General features: G+C 31.8%; 1 protein-coding gene across 2 annotated transcripts in view; it reads left to right on the top strand.

Moving 5' to 3' along the window:
- Positions 1–21,129, top strand: part of NCAM2 (neural cell adhesion molecule 2) — a 513,251-nt gene that overhangs the window by 334,930 nt on the left and 157,192 nt on the right. For both annotated transcript variants that reach the window (XM_082742470.1, XM_082742469.1), the window contains exons 7-8: positions 10,422–10,582; positions 12,740–12,885. In XM_082742470.1, the coding sequence (XP_082598596.1) occupies positions 10,422–10,582; positions 12,740–12,885 (307 nt within the window). The remainder of the gene's footprint in view (positions 1–10,421; positions 10,583–12,739; positions 12,886–21,129) is intronic.

The raw sequence follows: 21,129 nt of genomic DNA, 5'->3' as shown, positions 1-21,129 counted from the left end.
TTCTCCACATCCTTGCCAACATTTGTTGTTTCCTGTTTTGTTAGTTTTTCCTGTTCTAACTGTTTAAGGTAGTATCTTATTGTGGTTTTTTGATTTGTATTTACCTGATGGCTAGTCATGTTTAACATTTTTTCATGTATTTGCTAGCCATTTGTATGTCTTTTTTGGAGAAGTGTCTGTTTATGTCTTCTGCTCATATTTTGACTGGGTTATTAGTTTTTTGAGTGTTGATTTTGATACGTTCCTTATATATCTTTATAGATCTTGAATATCAGTTCTTAATTTGTAATGTTATTTGCAAATATCTTCTCCCATTCCATGGGCTGCCTCTTAGTTTTATTGACTATTTCCCTTGCTGTGTCCAACCTTTTTAATTTGATGAAGTTCCGAAAGTTCATTTTTGCTTTTGTTTCACTTGTCTTTGGAGACATGTCTCAAAAGAATTTATTGTGGTCAGTGTCAAAGAGGTAATTGCCTATGTTCTCCTCTAGGACTTTGGTGGATTCTTGTCTCACATTGAGGTCTTTCATCCATTTTGAGTTTATCTCTGTGTATGGTATAAGGGAATGGTCCAGTTTCAATATAATTCATTCTTTTGGGTTTTGGCTCTAACTGTTAAAAAGGAGACAATGAAACTTTACAAATGGACAATCTTAAAAATATATCTTAGTTATTAATTCTGGTTACCACTCAGGCATAGCTACAGATATTCACAGTCTCTTCTATGCTTCATGAACCAAATCATTTAAGAATAATCACAAGAAAACAATTAGTAGAAATATATTCGTATTGACAAAAATTAGCCATAGTGAGGATTAGGTTTTTTTTAAAAACTTTTTCAAGAAGAATAATTACAACCCAATTCTCTTTTTTTCTATTAATTCCTGAGAACTTACTGATATTCTATTCCTTTCAAACACTTATCCATTTAATGCAGCAGGTAGCAATAAACAAGATATTTCTTCAAATAAGGTAAATAGATGTTCTTTGCAAACATTAATTCCTTTGTAACATACTGTTGGTATTTTCTAAAGGATTACACATCAAACATGAACATATTCACCCCAGATAATGATCATGTATCTCTGAGACTTCTGGTTTCTGGTGTGTATCTGTAAGAGTCAATATTACATCTAATTGCAGCACAGCAAAGCTCCTGGATCATTCATTACAATGAACAAATATTGTTCTAGAATCTCATTCTCATCATTTTATCTTTCCAGGGAGACTTGCTTCTGTTTAGATTTCTGTCTTAAAGCTCAACATTTGTTCAAAACTCTCATATTTAAGTGGAAACATAATTATCATACAGGCTAGAATAAGTCAAATTCATAGGCTAATATAGTAAGTCATTTAAATCTATATTTTTTAATCTTTACATCTTCATATAGCATTTGTTTCATCCCTTTAATGGTACAAATAATTGTTCCATTCTCTAGATATGTAATGTATAATAGCAGAATGGGAATATATGTTAATGACATCAACAAAATTAAAATTAGTTTTTACTTTGACATTTATATATGTCATATTTATATATGTATATATACAATGTGTAATTATAATGCTTATTATTTTTTTCTTAAATATTTGGAAAATTTTCCAGTGAAACAGCCTATGCTAAGACTTGTGTTGTGTAAAGGTTTAACTACAAATTCAAGTTCTTTCATAGATCTAGGTTTATCCCAGAAATATCTTTGTCTTTAGTGGTCTCTGGTGATATCTATCTTTCCAGCAATTTGTCCATTTCATTTCAGTTGTTTTTACTAGCATATAGTCATTTACAGTATTTTCTTATTATATTTATAATTTTCGCATTATCTATATTGATCCTTCCTCTCTCATTCTGATAAATTGGTCACTGGTTATTTGTTCTTCTCTCTTTTCATCCCGATCAGTCTAAAAAAATGTTTATGAAAAGAACAATCTTTTCAATGATCAGCTTTTGGTTCACTTACTTTCTTTTTGTTTTTCTATTTTCTAATTCATTGATTTCTGCTCTTATTTTTATTATTGTCTTCCTTTTTTTACTTTTTGTTTAATATTCTCTTCTATTTTTAGTGGCTCAAAGTGGGTACATATGTCATTGATTTCAATCATTTATACTTTTCTAATATAAGCATTCATTTCTCCTTTTTACAATGCTTTAATTTTAATATGTCACAGTTCCATTTTTGTCCAGTTCAAATATATTTTTAAAAGATTTTATTTATTTATTAGAGAAACAGAAAGCATGAATGAATGCAAGTTGGGGGAGGAGCAGAGGAAGAGGGAGAAACAGGCTCCCTGCTGAGTGCAGAGCCTGATGCAGGGTTTGGTTCCAAGACCCTGAGATCATGACCGGAGCTAAAGGCAGGCATTTAACTGACTGAGCCACCAGGCACCCCTTATTCAAGTATTTAATTTTTTTTTCTTGTAATGCTATTTTGTTTGTTTCAAGTTTTATTTACATTCCAGTTAGTTAACATATGGTGTAATATTAGTTTTAGGTATAGAATTTAAGAGATCCATCACTCACCTATAATAACCAGTGTTCATGACAGCAAGATACCTCCTTAATCTCCATCACCCATTTAACCGACTTCCCCTCACTGCCCCTCTAGCAACCTTCAGTTTATTCCCTGTAATTAAGAGTCTCTTTTGTGAATTGCCTTTCTCTCTCCTTTGTTCCCCTATGTTCATCTGCTTTGTGTTTTAAATTCTATGAGTGAAGTCATATGGTATTTGTCTTTCTCTGACTTATCTCGCTTAGCATCGTATACTCTAATTCCATCCACATCATTGCAAAATACAAAATTTCATTTTGATGGCTGAGTAATACTCCATTCTACTATTTCTTTATCCAATTACTCTATTCTTTCATCAGTCTATGGACATCTGGTTTCTTTCTAAATTTGGCTATTGTTGATTTTGCTGATATAAATATCAGGATACAATTGTCCCTCCATGTCAATACTTGTAACATTATTTTTGGCATTGGTTATTTAGAATGTTGCTGATTTTTTCCCCAAATATTTGGGTATATTTCATATGTACTTCTGCTACTAATTTAAAACTAAATTCCTTAATTGCTAGAAAACATACTTTGTATGATATCAATTTACTTAAATTTATTAGGTCCCACTTTATAATATTTTCAAATGTTCTGTTTGCATTTGACAAATACATATATGTGTATATGTGTATATATTTATATAGAGAAAGATAAATAGATAGATATTCCACTGTCATATGGAGTAGTCTCTAAATATCAAATAAGTCAGCTAGGTGATTAGTATTATTCACATCTTCTATATCCTTACTGATTTTACAACTATTATCTCTTTCTGTTCTCAGTTCTCTCTGTTTTATTCCATGTCTTTTGAAGTTCTGTTATATGTTTAAACATTTATCAATGTCAGTATTATAAAAATTATTAAAGACTTTGTTTAGGAATAAAATAATACCAGATAGAATTTTGAGTCCTTTTTTCTGTTTTCAAATTTTATGTCTTTAAGTTTACTAAAATATATTGCTATATTTTCAAATTATTGATTTTTTTCTTTAGCAATGTTTAAACTGCTCTCAAATTTACCAGAGTATATTTCATCATCCTATTTTTTATCTCTATAAGTTTGATAAAGGACCTTATTTTTGAGGCAAAATTGGTATAAGGTATTATTAGTTTCAGGTATACATCATAATAAATTGATTTTCTGATACATTACAATGTGATCACAACTATAAGTCTAATTACCATCTGTCACCATACGATGATTTCCCTTCACCCATTTCACCCATCCACTAACTGCCTTCCCCTTTGACACCCGCCAGTCCATTGTCAGTATCCATGAGATTGTTGTGTTTGTTCAATCTTTTTGTTCTTTAGGTTTTACATGCAAGTAAAATCATATGGTATTCATCTGTTTCTGTCTATTTATGTCATTTAGCATAATACTTTTAGGGTCCATTTGTGTTGTTAGAAATGGCAAGATTTCCTTTTTTTTCTATGGGACTTTTCCAGTTATCTTTTTGTAGTTGATTTCTATTTTCATATCATTGTGATAAGAAAAGATGCTTGCTATGATTTCAGTCTTCTTAAATTTAATGAGACTTGTTTGGGGGCAAAATGCCATTTATCCTGGAGAATATTCCATGCACACTTGAGAAGAATGTGTATTCTGCTGATTTTTGATGGACTGCTCCATATATATATATATAGATATAGATAGACAGATAGATATCTATCTCTCTCTCCCTCTCTCTCTCTCTGTATATATATATATATATAACGTCCATCTGGTCTAATGTGTTGTGTAAGGCCAATGTTTTCTTATTGATTTTCTGTCTGGATGATAGATCTATTGGTGTAAATGAAGTATTAAATTCCTCTACTACTATTGTGTTGTCAATTTCTGCCTTTAGGTCTGTTAATACTTGCTATATATATTTAGGTGCTCCTATTTTGGGTGCATCATTATATATAAATGTTGTATCTTCTTTTTTGAATGACCCTTTTATCATTACATAATGCCCTTCCTTGTCTTTGTATTGTATTTGTTTTGTTTTAAAGTGATCATTTTGTCTGATATAAGTACAGCTATGTTAGCTTTGTTTTCATTTTCATTTGCTTTTTCTACCCTTGCACTATAATCTCTCTGTGCCCTAAAATCTGAATTGGGTCTCTTTTAGGCAACATATCAATAGGTCTTGTTTTATCCATTCACCCATTATATGTCTTTTGATTGGAGAATTTAGTCCATATGCATTTAAAGTAATTATTGATAAGTATGTACATAGTGCCATTTTGTTAATAGTTTTCTGGATGGTTTGTAGCTCCTCTTTCTCCCTTTCTTCTCTTGCTCTTTTCCCTTGTGGTTTCATAGCTTTTTTTAGTGTTATGTTTAGATTCTTTTCCCATTATCTTTTGTGCATCTACTATACAGGTTTTTGCTTTGTGAAGCACACATATAACAGACTGTATAGCAGTTTATTTTAACTTGTGAGCATTGTAAGTTTTGAATACATATTAAAGACTCTAGATTTTTTTCTCCCTCACCACATGTTTTGTTTCTGATGTCATATATCTTTTTATTTTGTGCATACCTTAACAAATTATTGTAGTTTTAGTTTGTTTTACTACCTTTGTCTTTTAAACTTCATTGTAAAATTTTAAGTGGTTAATCCGCTCCTTAATATATTTGCCTTTTCCTGTCAGGTGTTTACTTGCATATTTTTTCTTATTACTAGCTAGTACATTTTCTTTTTAGCTTGAGGAAGTACCTTTAACATTTCTTGCAAGGCTGGTGTAGTGGTGTGAAATCCTTTAGCTTTTGCTTATCTAGAAAACTCTGTTTGTCATTTATTCTGAAGGATAGTCTTGCTGGGTAGAATATTATTGGTTGGAAGTTTTCCTTTTAGCGCTTTGAATACACCATGCCATTCTCTTGTGGCTTACAGAGTTTATGCTGAAAAATCAGCTGATAGTCTGATGGGGTCTCTTTATATGTATCAAGTTATTCTCTTGCTGCCTTTAATATTTTCTCTTTTTCTTTAACTTTGACATTTGAATTATAATGTGTTAGGCTGTGTAGCTCTTTGGGTTCATCTTTTTTGGAACTATCTGTGCTTCCTGGAACAGGATGTCTATTTCCTTCCCTAGGTTGGTTAAGTGGTCAGCTATTGTTTCTTCAAATAAGTTTTTTGGCCCTTTCTCTTTCTCTTCTCCTTCTGGGACCGTATAATGTGAATGTTACTCCACTTGATGTTGTTCCATAGGTCCCATAAGCTGTCTGCACTTTGTAAAATTCTTTTTGTTATTATTGTTGTTGTTATTCCTTTTGGGTGAGTCCCACTGTCCTGTCTTCCAGGTTGCTGATCCCTTCTCTGTCATCCAAATTGTGGTTGAAATTCTTTAGTGTATTTTTTTTTTTCAGGTCAGTTTTTGTATTCTTCACCTGCATGACTTCTGTTTGATACTTTCTTATATTTTCTGTTTGTTTGATATTTTTACTGTGTTCATCCATTCTTTTTCCAATTCAGTAAGCATCTTTATGACCACTACTTTGAACTTTTTGTCAGGTAAATTACTTATCTCCATTTCAACAAGGATTCTTCTTTTCTTTTCTGGATTTTATGTTGTCCTTTTTTGGGTCATATATTCTATTTTTCTCATTTTGTTTTTCTTTATATTTCTGTTTCTGTGTATGAGGTAGAATAGCTATCTTTCCCATTCTAGAAGGAGTGGCCTTGTGTAGGTGATGAAACTTTTCATTCAACCTTGCCCTAATTCTTGGATGTCTTTTGAACTTTGTGTTTACCTACACAGTCTGATTTATTCTTAACTGGTGAGAACACAAGGGTGGAATGAACAGCTTGGCATCGTGGGGGCCAGGAAGATATAGCATGTGGGCAGGGTGAGCCTGCTGGCTTCAGAGAGGCTATAGCATGTAGGAGGGGTGAGCCTGCTGGCTTCAGAGGACCCAGAGGGGCCCCAAGATAGGAGGGAGCTCACTGGCAATAGTAGGGCCACCAGAGCTTGTGGGAAGGGCAAATCAGGCAGCTGCATCAGCTATAGGATTATAGCTACCACAGGACTATGTGGGGCTAGCCCTACAATACTAGCAAGGTTGAATGAGAATGTACAAATGGTGCCACCAGCATCTTCTCCCCTGGAAAATGTCCTACCAGATGCCTGTGTCTCCAGCACATGCTAATGAATGTCTACTGCATATAGAAATGTGCTTTCCAAACTACGTTTTTTGTTTTGTTTTGTTTTTGAGATTCCTGGAGTTAAGTCTGTAAGACCTTTAAAAGCAGCCTTTTCATTTCTCACAGCCTTTTGGATCTCTAACATATAAGCCCTTTTGCTTTGCAGAATCGGATATTTTGGGTGTTCATCTCTCCAGTGTATACCCCAAGGGTTGGGGTAACTGATATGGGGTATAAGCCCCTTACTCCTCAAGGAGAAACTCCAAATTTGTAATGTTCCTCCAAATTGTGATTTGCTATGTTAACAGTAGGAATTTTGGCAACATTATATTTCTGCTTCTCTTACCTATCTCAATCCTTTATCCTTTGTTGTGGAGAAACTCTTAAGCTAGTTTTCCTGTATTTTTCAAGGGGAATTTATCCTTGCATAGCTGAAGATTTGGTATGTCCATGGGAGGAGTTGAGTTCAGGACCTTCCTACACAACCATCTTGAACTTCCCCTCCATTTACTCCATATTTATTATACTTTCTATGATAGAGGACTTTCTCTTTCCTCTTACAAGCTTATAGCTCATTTTTACTTTCTTGAACATACAGAATATATTCTAATAGTTATTTTAACAATCTTTTCTCCTATTTTTATCATCTGTATCATTTCTAGATCTGTCTAATTTATTGAATTTTCTCCTTGTTATGTGTCATATTTTCCTACTTATATGTTAGCCTGGTAATTTTTGATTGAGTGCTTTGGAGTACTGGATATTCTTGTACTCTCTTACTCTATTTTTAGATGAAGGAGGTAACTTGGGATATGTTTGATCATCTGAGGATTGCTTTTAGATTCTTTTAGTGGATCCAGAGCAAGCTTCATCCTAGGGTCAGCTAGGAATATTGAATATTGAAGCAATATTCTTCTAAGGAGGTGACTTAATGTCCTGCATTTTAGGTTTTTTTACCCGGAATGACTGAGAAGCAAATTATTCCTGGTTCTGGGATGGCTGTGTTATATCTTTTCCAGTGGCTCTTTGTCTATGCTGGGAAAGCCTTTTTGGCATGCAGTCACGAATCAGTAGTTAAAGATTGGTTGGGGATACACTGCATATCTCTTTACCTTCTTTCTGTGCAGCTGTCTTTTCTTATATTCTCTGGTTCACAAATTCTAGCTACTTTAACCTCCTCCAACTGAGAACTCTGCCTGGCTGTGCTTGGGTTCCCCACTATAAGCTACACACTTGAAACTCTCCTTGCATAGTAAGCTATGGTGGTCTTAAGAGGTCACTATTATGAGCTACTTGTTGATTAGTGTTTAAAAACTGTTAATTAATCAGTGCCTATTGTGCCTATTGCTCTTTACAGTGGGAGGGTAGATATGGTCCCTGTTACTCCATTATGCTTAAAAGTGAACTATCCTCTCCTCTTTATTATCTCCACTAATTCCCTGATTCTAATCCTTATTTTCTCATGCCTAGAAAAGGGGCACTTAGAGAAGTGGTTTACATTTTAAAGTATAGGCTTACAGAATTCCATCAGAATTCTTTGGGAATCTTTTTCAGACATGGGATTCCTCAGAAGTAGAGTGTGAATAATAGCAAGTTTATTCTATATTACAAGTTTATTAGGAGAGTGGTATTATAGAACTATTACTTTGGTTATATCTCTTGCTGATATCTTTAAATTGAGCTTTTGAAGGAACGATAGTCTTTACACACAGATTTCCTCTAAATCTCTTCAAAATCTCCCCATTCACTTCAGAGCCCAAATCATAATTATTTTGTTTCCCCATGAAAATTTCTGGAGTATTTTACCCATCATCTTTTTCCTTCTCTCCTACTATAGTATATCCCCTTTGTCCCTACCTAACACAAAAAAAAGTTATTATAAATTCATTAATGGGCTCTACCTTATCTTTAGTTACTGCTCTTAATGCCAATGCTATTACAAATTCTTTATGGTAGGTAGCCATATCTGACTTATTTCCTATACTTCAAACATTTGGCATGATATTCCAAATGAGGTAGGAAAATAACTCTCTTTGTCAGAAAGAACATTAGAATTTAGTTAATCTGCTGCTTATATTACTATGTAAATTTAATTTTCTTCATCTATGATTTCAGGGGTGGGAAAATCATATTTACCATTTTAGTTCTCTAATATGTGAATGAGGGTAAGAAGGACAATGGACATATGAGCTAATTGTGAGTTTTAAGTCAAGTTGAATATATAAGGAAAGTGTCTTATAGGCCATAAGTTGCTTAAACTTCTAGAGTATTATTATTATTATTATTATCCTACAAATTATTACTTTCTATTGACTAGAGTAAGAAATATATTGTATCACTAATTGCTGTGAAAATTCTACTTATACATTATATTCTTGACAAAGTTGTTGAAACATTATTTTTGGTTGTTATAAATTTTAGATTAATAAAAATAAGAAAAGAATATTAAAAAATACAGATCAATACTATATATGTAGTATTAATATTTTACAGACTACTTTTACACCCCACTCTCATGCAATTTCATGATATCTTTAGAGATGTCAATAGAAATGGGAAAAGTGGATGTTAATGAGCCAGAAGGATAAGTATTATATTAAGATATGTGCCAATGCTTTCTGGAAGTGAAACCAGAATTCACTGGAAAGATCATTTAGGATATTGAAGTAATATTCTCTCTCACTCTAGGAAATATTTGTTATAATTCTTTCAAAGATTTTTTCTTTCTTTTTTTTTTTTTTTAATTTAAACTTGTGTGGACAAATAGATATCCCATCCCCTAAGGACAGATCCTAAACGTTTTACATTAGTGGGCCTTAGAATCAATTCAGTCCTTCAAAATACCATTATAAGAAATAGAAGGAAAACTAAAGGAGAAAGAAAAAGAGAAGGAGGAAAAGGAAATGTAAATAAACTAGAATGGAAGGGAATAGTCAGTATAGGAAGGTTTCACATATATTAAGGAGAATTGTAGAAATTACTTAAGATTTAAGTATGTTTAAGACATTTCTTACTGTAAGTCATAGAAAAAGTTTGAAAGACTTTTTTTAATAGATAACAAAAACTGGAACTGGAGGAGAGTGAAGACTATTTCAACTCAGAAATAACTTGGAAAATATTGAAAATTATTTATGTTTAAGAGGAAACATATATCTAAGAATGAATAATGAATCAAATCATCATATTCAGGATAATTTCTCTAACTGCATTTGCACATAATTGTTTCATCTTACCCTCTTATTGGTAGTGCTTATTTGCAATATAAATTGGTAAAATATTTAAATTGTGTTTATTTTGAAACTTCTTTAGAGGATGTTTCCATAGAAAGTTTCTTAAATGTATCCTAGGTACCTAGTAAATAAATATATGTTGACTCACCGACACAAAAAGTGTATATGGAATTAAAATCGGCAGCACAATTTTTTTTTTATTTTTTGCTAATAAAGTAAAAATTGAACGAATGTGCTTATTTTGCCTAAGGTCGGTGTTAAGATTTCAACATAGCTCAACTATCATTCTTGTCTCTAAGTTTAAGCAATTTTCAATTATAATTTTAATATCTAGTAACTGAGTTTTACTGGATTACTAAAAGTATAGTTGTGATTGGAATATAGCTTTGTCTATCCAAATCTATATAATGATTGACAACTACCGATCAAAAAATTGAATACAATCTCCTCCTGAGTTATGAAGTCAGATTTATGAAGATCAACCTCTGTTTTCTTCTTTAGGAATGGCAAGTTCATTGAAGAAAATGAAAAGTACATATTGAAGGGAAGCAATACAGAACTCACTGTCAGGAACATAATTAATAGTGATGGGGGTCCTTATATCTGCAGGGCCACAAATAAAGCAGGAGAAGATGAAAAGCAGGCATTTCTCCAGGTCTTTGGTAAGTATTATAGCATAGTGGTTAAAATTATGATGTCTAGAGGGAAGTCTGAGTCAAATCCTACTCTGTCATTTATATGTCATTAGTTTTCTAAAATTAAATCTGTTTTCTCATCTGAAACATATTTTAGCATTGCAGCTACAGGTTGAATTATTTGAAGAATTACATGAAATGATACATGTATATTCTTATAAAATATTGGATGACTGATAACAGAAGATGGAAGAAAATTCCTTTAAATTACACATAACTGGGATCTGTTATAACTTACAGATCTTTTATATTTACATATATATATATAGGTTGGTCTTCATAAATCTTTATGTGACACATGTTGAGATTAGTTTTACTTTTAATATACTTCAGAACAACACATCTGTAAGCTAAAATTAGGAAATATTGACCTGTATCCATAAGAAATTACTTTTCTTCATTCTATTAAAAGGATATGTAATATGAATATCTTTCATATTTACCAAAAGCTGTATTGTTTTCTTTGGGAAACTTACAGAAAGTGGATAAGCAGTAAGGTGTTTGTTTGTTTGTTTTAAATTGATTTAGCTTCCATTATGTAAGAAGAAAACCAGTTTTACTTGTGTATTTGGAATATGTCATTGTCTTTAAAAAGCATAACACAAAATTATATGCATTAATAGCATTTAATATGTTTTCTCTATTTTTCAAAACACTGTTATCAAAATTCTTTCACAACAAAAAGAGGAAATGGGAAGAAAAGAAGGAAAATTCTATGAGAGTAAGAAGGACCATAGTTCATGTAGAGGAAAGAGTAAATAAACTTAAAATTGTTAGAAATCATAAAAAGTTTTGAACTTATTTTAGCAGTATTCAGCACTTAACAAGATTGTTCTCTTTAGAACCTACACTAAATAAATATGACTCAGTGTAAAAATTTATTAATTACTAACGATAGTTTCTGAGATAATCCCAAAGAGTAGATATTCTCAATTTACATCAGAGAGCTATTATGAAATACTAATAATTTTTTTTATTAAGCTGGCAGTGCATGAGAACAAAGAGATAAAAGAAAGATTCTAATATTTTTATCTTTTCAAATGGCAAATACTTCAGGATATGCTACATCACTGTAGTAATCACTTTTTTATAGTAACACTAAACAAATTTGCATTGTGCTTGAAACAAAATCAAATATATATTGTAGAAATCCAACTAAATCCATTTAAGTCAATGGAATAAACACTGAATTGTTAAAAATTATACATTCCATACTTCCAATATTTGAAAACTAGGTTTCCAAGATGAAAAGCAATTTATTTATATCCCATGATCAGTTGCATTTAAAGATTAAATAAAGTGTTACTTTTCTGAAATACCATGTGCTGGCTTTCATCCTTTTAAGTTCTACCATGTAAAAATTTAAGAAATGCAGATAATACAGATTTTATAATTGTAAAGATCCGTGGTATCATGCAAATTTGTGGATGGACATATTTTTAATGTAATGGTAATCTAAATTAGTAGACATAATGTTTTCTCTCATTACTGAAGTCATAATTATAATGAAATGATTAGTTACAATGCTTAAAATATTGTTAAAATAAACTGAAGTAAAAAATAAGTCAATTGGAATAATGTAAGAATCTAACATATATATACTTACTTCATAAATATTTTAAATATTATGCATAATTTTACTTACTACATATTCAAGATACCTTAATCATCATTTTCTTTCTCGGGCGGAATTATTTTTAAAGCTTAAGAGATAATCACTAAATAAGCAGATGTTACGCATGAACACATACACACTCATAAACATAAAGCCACCATGTGGCTTTAAAAGAGGAGATTTTAATTTTGTAGATTTAAGAGAGAGAAAAATAAAGGTCTTTTGAAATCACAAAGTTTCAAAAGGAATTATAATTTGTATATTGGCTTTTAAGCCACTTCAAATTTTTTTTTTTATGATAATCAATGAGAATTATTTTCTAAAGGATTTCTCCCTGTACTTTGCCAGTCTCTTGGCACTCCTTTAATGCAAAGTGTGCTGCTGTAACTGTTACAATGTTAGTAATTCTATACTGTACTAATGCAAACTTAAGGCCCACTGCGGCTTTTAAGTCTGAATAGTGATATTTTCCTCCCATACAGATTGAGTAATGTATATATTCTTTACAGTACAGCCTCACATAATACAGCTTAAAAATGAGACTACGTATGAGAATGGTCAAGTCACACTTATATGTGAAGCAGAAGGGGAGCCTATACCAGAAATCACTTGGAAAAGAGCAGTAGATGGCATCACATTTTCTGAAGGAGATAAGGTAAAAGGATCTCAATATATAGTCATTTTCAATACCATTGTATTTTCAGAGTTTTGCACATTACTAAGTCTCACATTGGACTTCAGTTTACCAAGTAACTTGTAGGAATGCAAGAAACGGTTGAATTTTTCAAGAGGTAATGCTACCACACTCAGCCCGAAAATTAGTGGAGAAAAAAGTGAAAGTGTAATATTTAAAGATGTTTTTCATTATGTCACAAAATTTTAGGTTGTTGTTATTCTTGAGTTTTCTTACAGGAATTTTGGCAAACCTGGAATTTATAAGTTATTGCAATTTTAGCTCCCCACCCCATGCTGTAAAAATGAGAGTCATCCCAGTTGACCAAATTCTCTGTCATCATTAACTCTTTACTCTTTAGAATTGTCTTGTGCAGTGCAAAGTTAGGTGTCACCTTCACGAGGTGGGGATTCTGGTGATGGGAGCTGAAAGGATGAGGGGGCTGATGACTGATGATCAGTAGACGTCTTTATTTCTTACAATCACTTCTTTTATACCTTCTACAAGATCCGATGACAAACAGGAAGGATATAGATTTATGTGCAGGGTGTGGGCTACATGGGAGATGTGATTTACGTGCAGGCAATCAAGTGAGACAAATGAACAACAGCGATTATCTCTTAGCTTTAAAGGACAGGAGCGAGTTAGGGATTCTCCACACTTACCAGATCTGTCTCAAGGAGGACATGAAGACACTCCAGGGATCCTCCCATGTTTGTTCTGGGCCCAGAAAGACTCTTGCCCTCCATCTCCTGGAGTTTTCTCACAGGGTTTGACTCGACCCCGGTCACACTGGCGAGTATCTGGGTTGTGTTTCAACAGTTAGGTTTTGCTTTCATATAATTTAGAATCTAATAAAGAGAAATAAACACAAACAGAACAAAATACAGTACTTTGGTAATTGTCAGTCCCATGTAAATGGGCGACCTGTCACCAGAATACATTTACATTGCTAACTAATTAATAATAGATTTTCATTATTGCTCATTTTAATAATTATTCACACAAAACTCCAACATATGGACAAAGTGAAACAGAAAGGAAAAGATAGTGAATTAGTGATAAAATGAATTGACATTTCACATGTGTAAAAGAGGGTAAAATTAAGATTACCAATATCTTTTCTTAATATTAAAGAGAAACTCCTTTAAGCTTTTCATTAATTTAAATCAAGTTCTGGAAAAGACAGTGATTTCTACAATATAATTATGTACCTTTGATGTACTAATAAGGATAGCAGAAAAATTTGAAACCACTTTATCTGAAAGACAGTTTCTATTCCTCCAACTCATCATGTAGTTTTGAACAACTTGCTAACTCCATAAATTGACAAAACAGCCATCTCCCTAGCTATTTACTATTTATTCTTTGTAAGAATTGTATTCACATATATATGTATATATGTATGTATCCTATACATATATATAAGATATACATGATATGTATTCATATATATATCTATATATCATACTTCGTTGCCTCATGTCCTCCTCATGATGGTATTTTTAAGAGAGTATATCTTTATTTATAATAGTTATAATATTTTGATATACTTATTTTATATATACAAATTGAAAATCAAATTTATAAACTATCTTTTGGAAACCCAGAGAAACCATACAGACTTTGCTTTAACATTTTCTTAACAGAAAATCCTAGGTATTATTAAGGCACAATTGTCAAATCTGAAAGGAGTTACATTTCCATAAAATTATTTTAAATTATAAAAACAAAGCTATTAAAGACTGTAGGTAATTGTTTTCCTGTCAATTTAGTACATTTCTTTAGATCTCTCAAGAGTAATGATTTTCATGTCCACAAGCTCTTATTAATTATCTTCGTATTTCCAACTCATGCTTTCATTATATTCTTGACCACTGTAAAATTCCTAAAAGTGCTTGTCTTTTTTTTTTCTTTCACTATTAGCTGTTGATCAATTTGATGTGAAGTTATTTCAAAGTTTGGGACAGGAATTTGCATGTCATCCCTATGCAGGGGTTTTACTTATCTTCTTTTTATCATTCCAATTTTAGTATATGTTCTGCCAAAGTGAGTGAGCCAGCACCTGAAAGTTCTCATCTTAAGATAGTGTTTACCCTTCATTTAATGGATGTTTCCTTATGTGTATACCAAAAATGAGAGATGCATTATGTCCAGTTATTTTATCATGAAAAATTCAAGTAACCAGAAGGCTGTGACATTTTTTTCTATACTGTAAACCCCAGGCCACCCAAAACTATATTCAGAAATTTCTTCTCTAGTAGTTATGAGGAATAATCAACTAGTTTGTTTGAAAAGAATCGTCTCTATTAAAATACTCTTTTTATTTTTTATTTGATTTATTTTCTACAAAACAATTATAGAAAGCCATATATGCTTTTGTTTTTCCAAATGTAACTTCTATCCAGTGGGTAAAGAAATGAAGGTCATTCACTTTCTATCATGACATTTCTCCTAAATCATTTTGATTCATATCTTATTTTCTGCATAGTAAGCCTCATTTCTCATTACTAGTTTCTTCAACAACCAAAATTCAAAAACTGAATAGTTGACCTGAGCTTTAAAGTAAGACATACCTGGTTTGAATCTCAGCTTTGCCGTTTGGCAGTATTATCTGAACTCTTATTGATATGAGTTTCTTCATCTTTAAAATGTGGATAATAACATTTACTTCCCTTAAAGGAAGAATAAATCTGGGAAGTAGTCCTAACCCTTTACATTTTGTAAATATTCAATAAACTTTATTTTATCTTTGTTATATTTGTCATATTACATAATTTTTAAAGCAAAGTTTGTCTTTTTTGTTATTCTGAATAAAATCTATTTGTTAATAGACTCCATAAAGTCTGGTACCTGAGGTTTGATTAAACACTATCACAGAGTATATTCAGATCATATCTGTCTTGTCATGGAAAGCATGAGATTGTATTTTCTGCAAGAATCACTTGGAGAGCCTATTAAAATGCACCTTCTAGAATCCCACTCCCTGATGTTGATTTAGTATGTTTGATACAGGACCGAGAAGTACATATTTAATAAACTCATAAGGGTGGTATCATATGGATTGACTTCAGGCCATACTCTGAAAAATAATACTTTAAGTCAGATGAAATTTAACAGCTAATCCTGTCAACAGAAAAGTGCTCTTAACAGATTACTTGACACCTGATAGAGGCTTGGGAAATATGGAACAAAACAAATCAAAACTTCCCATCATGTATACACTATCAATGTTTTGATGCAACTGCTCATTCTGTAGGTCATAGTGAAACAGCATCAGTGTAATGTGCTCATACTAAAAACTTAATCCAAAAATACAGCAATGCACTTATGTTCATCAGTGTAGATTTACAAACGATGGGGTCTCAATTAATAATATCCCCTTTCCTTACCTAAATTCTCCATCACTAGATAAGACAAAAAATAAATAAATAAATAGAGATAAAATGTCATGAGACTTAAACCAGCGGGTAAGTGAATGTTCTTATACCGAACCAGAGAATTAAATAGTCTTACCCAGCACAGTCCTGAGTAGCATTAGACCTTGTAGCCCCCCCACTGTTGGAGAGCAGATATCATTGCCAAGGTTACCATCATGGCTGAAAGCAAGGGAGAACCTCTGGTCTCTACAGGAAGGTCCTTTCTGAAAATAATAGAAGAGAGCAGCTAAGAAGAACATATTCAGTATGATCAGTATGATACCCTCATAGTTACCCATCAAACATCTGCCTGGTTCTCATGGGGAAGATTAATTAAGGAGTTGGAAAGTCCAGAACTGGTATGTTCACAAGCTCCCTTCCCATGGAATAAATGTTAGGAATCCATGAGAAGTGTTTATTGCCCAAAATAGCCTTATGTTAATAACATCTTAATAAGCACTGTATATGCATTTTCACAACTTAGCTTCTGATATTCTTACTGCATGCTAAATGGCCCCAAAACAAAGTGGAACAAAACAGCCATTTTCTTTTGTTTATGATTTTGCGGATCAGGAATTTGCAGAGGCTCAGCAAAGGGGACATCACGAGGCACTTCAAATGTGCTCACATGTGTATGTTTTCTGTATCTATAGATTTGTAGAACAACTGAACTATGTATATTAGTATACCATAAAATATCCTTGCATAATATGGCATCCTTCAGAAACCACAACAAAAAATGGGGTCCTTAAATACATTTAAACTCATGACTATTTCATCTAACCCACTATAATGCATCTTATCTACATTTAAAATAGTGTATGAAATTTTAACAACATCAGAAAATTTCAGAAATATGTATAATATGTAAGAAAAAGAGTATTCACTTGCTTCAAAAATACTTTCTTAGTATTCATTGTTATTTCAAAATAACATTTTGTTCATCATTTTATTGTTAAAGAATTTCACATTTTTCACTTTTAGTTACCCATTTATTGAAAATTTCTAGACACTTTTGTGCAATGTAAGTATTATTTATGATTCTCTCTAAAAATATTGATTTACTGGGGCTATCCAGAAATTCATTACACTTACAGATTAATACTAGCACTTTATTTTGGAGTCATCTTAAAATACAATTGTTTATAAAAATCAGATATCCCTAGCTTCTTCATTAAATGGATACTATACATACAATCTTAATAATATTTAAATGTTATATAATAAAGTTTAGGACAAAACCAAAGCTACTGTTTTAGAATATAAAACGAACATGAATTGAAAGTTATAAATTGTTTTTTAATTAACAAGTTAAGCAATCTAATTTTTTGTAGTAAATTCTTTATTTAAAAAAAAAAACCCTGCTTCTTTCACAGAGTTGATCTACCAGTTATGTAAGAATAAGTTTCTACAGTGTTTGACAGAGTCCCTGGCATTAATATCTGTCATCTATTTTTAATATTCTTTAGATCATTCCTTCTTATCATTCTTATTAATAAATGTTAGAATATGTAAGATTATAGGTATTGGAAGTCATGCAAAATGTCACACAAGTCAACATTTAATCCTAAGTCTGTCACTTTGTCCCTTTGACACTTTGGTGTATCACTTACTATATTACTTCTTATATCTGACCTCAGTTTTTGCATGTCTAAATCAGGATAATAAGATATCCTGGAAAAAAGTTTCTGAAGATGAAATGAAAGTCCCTATAACAATATCCTAGACACAAATCAAACATTTTAAAAGTATTATTTTCTCTTGTCTGGATATACCCAGTCTTCAGATATTTTATGCATGAAAAAGTGATCATATGGATTCCCTGTTGATGACTGCTGTCACAAAGGAACCAGATAAATAAATTCTCTGAGCATGGTCATATGTTCTGTCTGAATAACACAAGAACAATAGGATGGTGTACCAGCTGTTATAGTTTGTGCTTCCATGATATAACTGTATGTAGAATTTACTATAAAATCACCTCTAGCAACATCAGTTCCAGATCTTCTAACTATGGATCACATTCCTCATGGAAGTTGACAGTGTCCAGCATCTGCATTTGAGTATTCATCTCACTCGCTGTATGTCTGATGTCAATCTGTATCCCTGCAGGGAAGCATAGATGACGGCTCAAACTTTCTATCTTGGGTGAAGATAGATTCTAATGCTAAAGAAAGGCTGGTCCTTCTTTTAATGAGACATGAAATGTCACAGATTATTTTCCGCTCTGTCTTCTCTCCCACCCCAAAATTTTCCTCTCTAGGAAGTGATTCATTTTTTGCCTTCTTTTGGGCCCATGTAGACCTCCCACATTACATAGTGATAAATATTGATTCTAAATAGACTCTTTCACATTGTAAGAAAGGCTAAACAGATCATTAAAATGCGAGGGGAAAAAATGCCACACTCCACAAAGCAAAGTTACTTCACAGTGCCTTGTGCATACTTTTTCCAAACTAGGACTTCATAGTCATCTGATAAACCTGGTGTCCTTTAAACATGTTTAAAGAAATATTGTTACTTGTTATTTTAAGAGTAAATGTAAGTAAAGAGATCTACGGGGAGTGATTTTTACTTCTAGAATTCTTACAAAATGGTAAATATAACAGCATGCCTATATGAATAGAATGTTTTATATAATATATGTTTTATATAATAATTACAAAGTGCTTATAATTTTGTCTGGGAGATGACATCTTACATGTGCCACTTATCTACTCTTTTAAGATACAGAATCTATAATTATTTTACTCCTGTTGTACTTGTCCTGCATAGTAAATTATAGGCCTTCCTCTACTAGAAATTAACCCCACCCTGCATTGAATAAGAAGTATTTGAAATGTGTAGCAATAAGTTATAAATGTCTTAAAGCAGAATTTCTCAAGCTTCAGTCATTTGACAGCTTCCTCATTTTTTCCTTTTTTAAATTTAAATTCAATTAGCCAGCATCTAGTGCATCATTAGTTTCAGATAGAGTGTTCACTGATTCATCAGTTGTATATAACACCCAGTGCTCATCACATCACATGCTCTCCTTAACGCCCATCACCCAGTTACTCATTCCTCCACCCACCTTCCCTCCAGCAACCCTCCGTTTGTTTCCCAGAATCAAGAGTCTCTCATGGTTTGTTTCCCTCTCTGATTTCTTCTCATTCAGTTTTCCCTTCCTACCCCTATGATTCTTTGTTTCTTAAATTCCACATGTGAGTGAAACCATGTAATTGTCATTCTTTGATTGACATCCTCTCTTTTGTAGTCATGTTTCCTGTTATACAGTTTTTTTAAATGAATTAGTTTTCAGTTTATTCTAATCCTGCCCCAAAATACCAGTGGAATCAGTATACTAATTATACTTTTAAATATCATTAAATAAATATAAAACTATAAAAAAATTGTTTTTCAAAGTCATATTAAAGCTAGCATGCAAATTATTCTTTTACATATCTTAGTCTATGGGTAATTATTCTTTTACATATTCATTTACAAATTATTCTTTTACATATCTTACTCTATGGGTAGCTCTTATAGCTGTAATTAGTAAATGATTTCAGTTAGCAAATAACTGAAAGAGCTATGTACAGCTATAACATGTACACAGATCGTACTTTTAAAATAACTGCTTTTCAAACATACTTTGAATTATCATGCTACAAAATTTAGTTATGAATTTATGGGCACTGTAGCACATTTAAACATATTCCGATTAGGACAGAAAGCCATTCTCTGCCCTCCTATTGATGGGACCAGGCACTTCCTTCCAGTAAATAAATGTGTTTCATTATTAATGAAAGGCTAAAGAGATTACAGATCATAGTAACAGAAACTCATTTAGTTTCAGTCCTTAATACCAAATGGTCCTTTCAAAATGATGCCAATAAACTCAATACATAAAGCGGAGTGGTTAACCTCAAAAACAATTTCTTCCTATTTTTGCTGGAGTGAAACATCACATTCTAGTCATGGTTTGAGTTTAAAGCAGTTCAAAACTTTGTGATTAAAATAATAGGATTTTCTGTTCTTTTACATTCATTTTGAAAACTGTATCTGTGTCCAAGAGAGCAACCTGATTCTACATTAATTTTCATATTTTAAGTCCATATTGCTTTTTGTTACTTCACGATTTATTTAAAATGAAATTTAAGATTAAAAAATTACTAAGCATGAATAGTTTAACATTTAGCTTTGCACATACATGTACTGAAGCCATAGTTGTACTGAAATGTTTCTTTCTATCATAATAGTGCAGAAATGGTGAACAGTTTTCTCCATATATTTAGGCACTGTGATCTGGACGATACTTAAAATGCTCTTGTAGACTAAAATACCAGGTCAAAGGGATTTCTGGCAATACTAAAGATAGGCAGTTCTGTCACACAACTACTTGAACAAAACATGATGTTTTAAATTTTATAACAATTTAAATATCTCAGCATATATTTATTATTACATAAATGTATTCATTATTAGATTATTGTTTTATACTTTAGGATATTATTCCTTATTGTCCATGTACAGCTTTGGACCTAAAAAATTTTCCCATTTAAAAAAATGATTTATTTAAATCCCTTTAATGAAAGGCAGAAGGTAGCATTGTGAATGTTTCACATCACATGAAAATCACATGAAATTTTCAGTGTTGAAAATTCTTAGATCTTTTATATTTAAAATATGAAGATTACATTAACCTTTTCTTGTGTTTTTCTTTTTTTTTTTTAACTCTAAGGCAAATATGACTTCTTGAAAAGATAAATTTCATAAAATGTAAGCAGTAAAATAATCTTTAAAATGATAAGATTTTATATGACTA

Source organism: Mustela nivalis (assembly GCF_964662115.1).
Source record: "Mustela nivalis genome assembly, chromosome: 1".
Lineage (NCBI taxonomy): Eukaryota > Metazoa > Chordata > Mammalia > Carnivora > Mustelidae > Mustela > Mustela nivalis.
This window is presented reverse-complemented; position numbering and strand designations above follow the sequence as displayed.